Consider the following 8,736-nt stretch of genomic DNA (forward strand, 5'->3'; position numbering starts at 1 on the left):
ACAATCATAGGTGTTTGCTGCTATATATATCATTGCAGGATTGCTGTGTCTTTGACCAGTTAAAGGCTCACTGAGTAGGATACGGTTACCTACAGTCTGCATATAAACTCCAGAGGGGTTAATACCCTGACTTTCAGCATCCACTGTCCTGTCAAACCCAAGAAATATTGTATTTGGGTTTGCACAATCATACATTTATTGACAGGGTTGCACGTTATTGTACATTTAATTCATTTTTTAAACACATAGTACACTACGTTTGGTAATATATGTTTTAAGTAAATTTATTAAAAGTTAGATTTTACATTATGTAGGTGTGCAGTTAGTGAATTCTTTAGGGGACTCATTCATTTTGTGTTCCCCTTCCCCCTCTTTTTGCCTGAAATCAGAGGCATGCTTCACGTTTAGGAATAGATTAGCTAAATAGTAAAATGTAATATTTGCCTACTGTATGTAAGGGACATTTCCGATTTATTGCATCAATAGTTCCCTCAAACCATGAGGGAAATCTAGTTACATTAAATGTCAGTGTTATTGCATATTATTGTGACTAGAGATTTGAAAAACTGTCCAAAATGCATTCACAACATTTGTCCACAAATTAAATTCCGTGTGAAATGAGCTAATAGTTTTGCCAAATTAGTGAGCTTTCATATCAGACAGAACTGTGACTGAGCCACGGCTTTATAAAAAACGAATAAAAAGTACATTTCTCATAGTTTGCGACCTCCTGTAAAAAGATTTGCATGTCCCTACTGGTTAGCGTCACAAAGCAGTGGAAATATCTGGCATGGATTTTGAGCATTAGGCTGCGCTTATAGCGCTGTCGCCGCGAAAGTGACACACTGCGGTCGCTGGAAAAATCAAATTGACGTGACCCAGCAATTGCGACCAAACCGTCGCTCCGTCGCGTCAATTCTACAATAAGCGCAGCCTTAGAATCTCATTCCTGAAGCTCTGTTAATATGCTCTCTCATATTGTAAATATCTACTGTATACTGATAAATAAAATATGGGTGGCATGCAGCACGGTGAATGGTTAACGAACACATTTACTTTTGTTACTTGTGACCAAAATGTTTACTGGAGGCATCTCTTTAGCAAACAGCAGTCATCATGCCCTTACTTTAATAACTATTTGAAAAAGCAAATACAGTAGACGCTCAACAGACTTAAATTAGCTCATATCTGTATATATACCAGCTCAGCTGATAACTAAACTATTACAGAAGGGCTACAGCTTCTACTCAGAAAGACAACATGGACCCCAGTCTCCATAAACACTACCATGATGAAGAATATGATCCAGGATTGGTAACAGAAATATATTTTTCAGAAACAAGTGTTAAAGCAGCGGACTTGCAAGACTTTGTTATAAGAACATTATATAAAATATTCAGTTCAGGTATGTATATTCCATTTTTATTAAGGGTATACAAAATACAAAGGGACATACCTAGGATCTTCTTAAGTGACATTAATATGTGGTGTTGCTTATAAAACATAGAACTAAAATGTGCTGACAAATGCCAGTTCTTCTGTGTCTGTCTTTTCCTGATGATGTTCACGCTGTCCACGTTGGCTTAGTGGATAGGAGCAGTGAAAGGGAAGCATAGTGAGGAGACTCTCTGGGGAACCACCTTTGTTGAGACTTGGGTGTTATCATCTCCAATAGGTCTAAGTCAAGTAAGTAAAGTACCTTATATCAATGTATCAAGTAGTTTGCTCCAGTTGAGTGCCTCCTGGCTATCAGCATGTGGCTAGAGAATGTGTCTGAGTTTGGTTCGTCAACATTTCGCCAAGATGTTCACCTGTTTATGAAACTTTTTGTATGCATTAACACACCTAAGGAATTCTCCTCTTTACTTGCAAAATGTATATATTTTGCTAAAATTATGACATATGCCAAAATAACTTAAATATTTTTTTTTTAGGTGAATTCTTGGAAATGTTGCCTATGTTGCATAATGTTTTGTTGGACTTTGAAATGCGGATAATATTATATTTTCTGCAGGTGAAGTGACAGGAAAAACATTAATGGATATCACCAGTAGTCCATGTGTACATCACCTCTTGCCGGCCTGTGAGATCTTTAAGGAGATCATTGTGGTAGAATCCAATGAAAGTGTCAAGAAAGATTTTGAAAAGTGGCTCAATAAGGAGCCAGGCGCCTTTGATTGGTCTCACACTTCCAAATTACTTTGTGAGTTGGAAGGTAAAAGGTAAGGTGAATAACAGCAATTGCTACAAGAACCCAACAGACAGGGATTTTTTTTTCATTGTTTTTATTACAACTGCCATCTTCTTCTGTGCTAAAGTTGAGTCCAACAGACTATAGCAGAACATACAGTAGCTTCTTTTTCTACAACCTATTGATTTGGTGCCAAAATGGAGCCATTAGGGCCAATTTATTGTGTTTATTTATAAAAAAATGTTTTACCAGGAAGTAATACATTGAGTTACCTCTCATTTCCAAGAATGTCCTGGGCACCGATTTAGAATAATACATGGTTGCATTAAATGAACATGGCCAGTTAAAGATAATATATGAATATGTATGTAATAGTTACAGGGTCTACCTTGACGTGTCTGCAGACTTGACACTTTTCGGCCATAAGATTAAGCTACAGTAAATGACCCATATGTTTGATAAGAAGAAACATAAAATTGAACTAAATAATTTGCCATATTGGATGTGCATTGGGTCTTTTTGTTTACTGTGGTATATTTGAGGTCACTTTCGCAGTAGCGCTCCAGTTGACACAAGGAATTATATAATATGGTGGGTCTGGGTTTTGAGCTTGCTAAGATTGTGTATGTCTAACTGTAAATATGATGTACAGTATGTTTGGCAAGTTACTTAACACAGTACTAAGTGCATGACCTTCCAAAACATTGATCAAAAAATGGTGAAAGTATCTGTCACGGGAGACCAGGTCTTATTAACACCTCAAAACCGGGATTCTGAATTGAGCACATCAAGGAGGGTAAAATAAATTGTAATTTATTTCCTTTTAAGACAAACACACAATTCTTCACAATTACAGTCAATATACACATACTGGGATGGGGAAACTAAATATAATGTCCACGGTACGAATAACCGGAAAAGTAATTCTCTGGGCACCACTGCACGGGAGCGGGGTGGTGCGTGAATAGAGCCGTGTGACAGTCCTTGGCGGGGGCGCGGAATGCAGCCCCTGTACCTCCGCCGAAGGAAAACTTTTCATTGAGTCCTTATAGGATTCGTTCGGGAATCCTTAGTTCAAACGAATTCTGGAAGAGGGGTGCAATCCTTGGTTGAGATGTTTTAACCCCTCACACTCCGGTATTCCGCTGACACTGGAATGGACCTTGGTTGAATCTTAAGATGTTTCTTAGCTGAATCTTAGGTGAATCTGAATCATAACTGGGCTGCAGGCATTATTATAGGCAGAAGACTCCTATATTTAACCCGTACAGCCAATCCCCCCGTGGGAATAACTTTTTCCCCCTATCGCAGACTTGCCAGTAGCTCATAAACCTGGCAGAGGTGGCTTCCCAGTCTGCTAAGGGCATGCTCTAACCTAGCACCTATGCCGCTTAGCCTACGGGACCCAACCCCTTACCTGGCGACAGTAAGTCTGGGCTTCGGCTACCATTTGTTGCTGGCCAGGATTTTATACTTTACTGTATCCTGCCCACCCTGACACTTCAGGTTCTCTTGCAGTTTAGAAAGTGATTCAGGGCTACAATGCAGCCACTCACAGCAGGCACACTTATTCACACTTTCCACAGCGCTAGAAGCCCCCTCTGCTTAGCGGGCACATTCTACACCATACGGTATATATATTACCAAGACTGCAGCTAGGTTCTGAGCTGCAGAACTGACACTCCATTTCTATGACTCAGGGGACATCACAGGTGATATACATAGAATACATGGCATTACAGTGACCATACAGTTAACCCCCTTCATCCCCAACAAGGCTTAGGGGCAACCAGCCGGGCATAATACCTTTATTATTGGTCTGGTTACCCCTTCACCGTCACAGTATCACATCAGCAACAAAATACAAATCCTAACATAGATCTCCAGTGCATTGTGTTCACATAGGTGACCTCTCTGACCTTGGCTCTGCTCAACAGTTCAGAAAACCCTATATATTTAGAAACTTGGGCTCAATCCACAAATGAATGGGAATTAAGGTGTGCTAAAGCTTAGCACCTTTTTGTGGATCTTGGCCTTAGAATACAGAAATATGTTAGGAGACCAAGTAGAGACTAAAGAGTCTGACTGTTAAAAATATGGATGATTATAGAAGCTTTGTTGGTTATTAATTAAACTGCAATATTGCAACTTGAGGCAATATCAATGTTTAACAAATAACCCTTATAGACCCCTATATACTAAGCAGTTCTAGTCCATGGGGCATCTTCCCATTAAAGCCCATTCCAGTGCTGAAAGGTGATTAATGCTATAACACTGCTTAATAAGTAAAAGTCAATGTGTTTTATTATCTCTAATATATGGAAATATCCTTCTTTAATATATTTTAACATTACCAATACATTCCTAGTGATTTAGGCAAATGCACATTGAGGTTACCCAGCAAATTATTTGTAGTGGACTATATTACTAAGCGGGTCCATGCAATAAAGCACCTTCCAAGTCTGGAAGAAACCTTATAGCCCATTCACTTATCTGGGAAATAAAGTTTCTGAAATGTGTCTTATGGCATTGCTGCTTAGTAAGTATTTGCCTGTATCTATTAACAAGAACAGTAATGGTTTAAAGCTCACTCCATGGCATCCCCAACTATCAGGGGAACTTGCCTGCATGCAGTGTGATTGTGACAAATCTATTACAGAGTGCTTTTCCTGGTAATGTACAGGTTAATAAAAGCTTCAATCAGACTTAGAACTTTTGAAACTTATATTGACAGATTTATTATAAATCATTCTTCCTGGCAATGCACAGGTTATTAAGAATCTATATTAGTGTTAGGGACCCTTGAAACGTGGTCCTTGGCTCAAGGGCTTACAACAATTTGGCCAAAATGTTAAACTAAAAGACCATTTTATTTATTAGTTATTTATACATGTATATTTAGGCACTGTACCGTATATAAGTTTTTCTGGATGTGCACTGAGCTTTGTCTTTGTTTTATGTTATGTCTCTGGTTTTAAATATATATATATTGCCATGCTCAGTAGCACTCCTCTGTGAAACTTATATGCTTATATATATGTTGTGGGTATTTTGGGGGTTCAATATGAGCTTGTAGGTGTTCTGTATGTTTTGGCATTGCTGCTTATTAAGTATTTGCCTGTATCTATTAACAAGAACAGTAATAAACATTACTCCAAAAACAAAAAATAAAAAATTGACCACGGTTTTAGTAAATATGACTTTAACTGTAGTTAAACTGACAAATGCATGAACATGAATGTAAGCACCAGTATATAAATATGTTAAGGTGTAATGAGATTTTTTTCCCCCCCAAGTGTGATGTGGCAGGAAAAGGAAGAACAATTAAGAAAAGCAATCAAGCGGATTCTAATATGTGACTTCACCAAAGAAAACCCTCTACACCCAGTCATTCTACCACCGGTGGATTGTCTCTTATGCTGCGCCTACTTGGAGGCTGTGAGCAAAGATCTTGATGCTTATCGCAGTAACCTGAAGAAAGTTTCTTCCCTGATAAAAGTTGGAGGGCATCTGGTACTATTTCTGTTCATTTCTATGTCTTATTACATAATTGGTGAGCACAAGTTTTATTATTTGAAATGTGATGAAGAATGTGTAAGAAAAGCACTTACTGATACAGGGTTTGTTATTAAAAGTGTTTACCTTCAGAACTGTAACAATAACCCAGATTTGATGGATTATGAGCAGGTAGGATTTTTTTGGGCTCAAAAAGTTGGTGAGGTTTAATAAAAAGTTTTTTTAATAAGAGGGGAAAAAAACCCTCAAATCCCCTACAGATAGAGTAGAATCCCAGGATTTCATCCTTATACTTTAGAGTGGATAAATTAACTTAGAATTTTTAAGGGGATGGATGGTCGACAAAAACAACTAAACCCCATCCACAAATCTTCCAAAATACATACCCTATTTCCTCGATTCTAAGACGCAGCTTTTTTTCCGATTTTCATATGTCTGAAATCGGGGTGCATCTTAGACTCGATGTATTAAAAATTTTTTTTTCGTGTCTACAGTACTAACCCCCTCTTTTCACTTACCCGGTTTCAGGAGAGGTCCCATGTCAGTGGAGGATGCGGCGGGCGGCAGTGGCGGCAGGAGAGGTCCCACGTCTGCAGATGGTTGAAGATAGACAGCAGGTGGGACCACTCCTGCCGCCGCCAGCTTCATTCTCCGCTGATATGGGGCCTCTCCTGAAACATGGTAAGTGAAAAAGTAATTTTCCTCGATTGTAAGGGCCAAATCGATGGCGTCTTACAATCGAGGAAATATGGTATATAAAATAAGAGCCACAGCGTCATCAAAGAATTGTGGGACTTCTGGGTATATGGTCATCGGGTGTTTGGCAGTATTCATCAGAGAACCAACACTCCTTGGTAAATAAATCAGTGTAATTTTTTTTCTAGTGATCAGTTCAGTATAATTTCTATTCAATAGATTATGAAACACGGGCAAAAAGGGTGGTTCAAGCTCACATACCGTTTCAATATTAAACCCAGTGAACACACTAGTGATAAATGAAAACATTTATATTACGGCTGGAAGTAGTGCAGCTACAGAAAAGGACTCAATCCAAGTCCAGCGAGGTATACAGAAGCAAAAATCAGGAGCGCAAATACATGTATTTGCGCTCCTGGTTTTTGTTCCAGATTATGAAACACGTGTTATCTGATTACTATAAAGAATCAGTTTTGTTTCTCACATTTTTTTGTTGGCATAACTTTGATTTAAAAATGTTGGCCATATTTACTAGGAAGTTATTATCCATAAGAGACCTTAGGGAATATGTATCAGAGCAAGAGGAGTGCAATTCTAGGGTGCACACCCGGCACCACCTATATCAAAGAACAAATAATAATTTTGCAATATAATTTTTTTTTCTTTGATAAATCTGGTGCAATCTTTTTGCACCAAAATTGCACCACATTTGCCTTGATACATAAACCCCATTCTGTTCGGAAAGACACCTTACCGCAGTAATTACTGTATATTAATAGACAGCTTTGTAAATGGATATATTTATTAGGCGTGTCACTCCACACGACTCCACCCGTGCCGGAAGACACCTTACAGGTCATTCACTTGAATGGGCTCTGAGAGATCACATATACTAAGCTGTGCTGAAGGTGTCCAATGGAGGAGCCCAGTAAATAGGGCCTTTGTGCTTTCCATAACCCGCAATATTACTATTAGGTTTACATTTATTTTAGGGGTATGCTTATCTTCACATATTGTGCTTTTACCTAGTACTTTGTTCTGATCTTATTACAGTTATTATTATCTATGTTATTATTATATATTATTCTTCAATTCATTCAATAAAAACTATTAGCAAAAGTTTCCCTTTGTTATCTGCTTGCCAGCCTGGACAAACGTCTCACCTATTTCCATGTTGACAACTGAGCGCAAAAACAGCTTACTGTATACTACCACAGGCTATGAAGTAGTACTACAATCAGCAATTAGAGGAGTCAGACGGAGAGCACTTCTTGCAGCTTCAGAGATATATATATGTAGCCGGGTCCCCCTCTGCTCGGTGACCCCCCTCGTTACCTCCGTGCCGGGAGCAATGGCGAGTGCTGCCGGCGCCAAGCGGCAGACCCGCCGGAGGTTCTGGAGGGTGGGGGCCGAGCATGGAGCGCTCCGGTGCGCCGGAGACTCCGCGGCGGCCCGACAAGGCAGGGCTCGCCATATTGATCCTCACGCATGCGCAGTGCGGCAGGTAGCGGCGGCGGCCCCATGAGTGCTCGCGCATGCGCAGTGATCGCGCGAATAGCACGGCAAATCCGCAGAGGGCTCACAGCAGGGACTACATGTCCCATGAGCCATAGGGGACCCCACGTGACGCCAGGAAGTCAATAGGGCTGTAGCCTCTCCCTGCTGAAGGGATTTTAGATACATTTCGCGGGGTTTTGATGAGCACGTTAGTCTGGACCAGGAAGAGTTAGGGGAAGGAGGTGAGTGCAGGGGTCAGTGACCCACTGCATTAGGCCAGCAATCCCCTAGGCCCCAGATAGGTCCTGAACCCCCAGCTTGTGGTGCTATAGGGACAGGTCCTAGATAGGGACACTGCCCCATAAGCTATTGGCTTAGTCAGGGACACAGCGCTGAAGCCGTGCAGCCCTGCGAGGTGGGTTCTGGGCTCAGAACACCACCAAAGACATTGAGACTAAGGTGATATTATCCATGCCGGAATTCATACAATGCGGTGTGAAGGACGACGTCTGATCAGGCGGAATCCCGGTCGTAGTCTGCGGACCCCGGGGTAGGAGCCCCGGGCAGGTATCATTCTTCAAGTGCACCAACGATCCTACATTATACTCACACGGTACCAGTGGCTGCGCAGTCACACATATCATCTCACCTTAAGGGTGCGGGACATATTGTGTGGGGTTATTGGTCACGGGATGGGATCACCCGGTGTAGGTGGGAGCGTCCTGCGAGATGCAGTAGTTAGTGTTTCCTCCAGAGAGGGACACCCGTCTGGGGACAGACTCACTACACTACACTAGCCAAAAAAGAAACATTTTGGATCTACAAATTAAAAACTT

General features: G+C 40.8%; 1 protein-coding gene across 1 annotated transcript; it reads left to right on the forward strand.

Moving 5' to 3' along the window:
* The first annotated feature begins 1,074 nt into the window (after positions 1-1,074).
* On the forward strand, positions 1,075-7,506 carry LOC142491302 (indolethylamine N-methyltransferase-like). The gene is made up of 3 exons (XM_075593667.1): positions 1,075-1,405; positions 2,015-2,222; positions 5,488-7,506. The coding sequence occupies exons 1-3, from the start codon at positions 1,261-1,263 to the stop codon at positions 5,915-5,917; spliced, it is 783 nt and encodes a 260-aa protein (XP_075449782.1). The 5' UTR covers positions 1,075-1,260; the 3' UTR covers positions 5,918-7,506.
* Positions 7,507-8,736: the final 1,230 nt, after the last annotated feature.

The sequence above is a fragment of the Ascaphus truei genome, chromosome 3 (assembly GCF_040206685.1).
Source record: "Ascaphus truei isolate aAscTru1 chromosome 3, aAscTru1.hap1, whole genome shotgun sequence".
Lineage (NCBI taxonomy): Eukaryota > Metazoa > Chordata > Amphibia > Anura > Ascaphidae > Ascaphus > Ascaphus truei.

Bases quoted from the DNA above. Each gene is read 5' to 3' on its own strand.
- LOC142491302 (XM_075593667.1), top strand. From the start codon at position 1,261: ATGGACCCCAGTCTCCATAAACACTACCATGATGAAGAATATGATCCA. The intron at 1,406-2,014 runs GTATGTATATTC...TATTTTCTGCAG, and splicing joins ATATAAAATATTCAGTTCAG to GTGAAGTGACAGGAAAAACA. The intron at 2,223-5,487 runs GTAAGGTGAATA...TTCCCCCCCAAG, and splicing joins TGTGAGTTGGAAGGTAAAAG to TGTGATGTGGCAGGAAAAGG.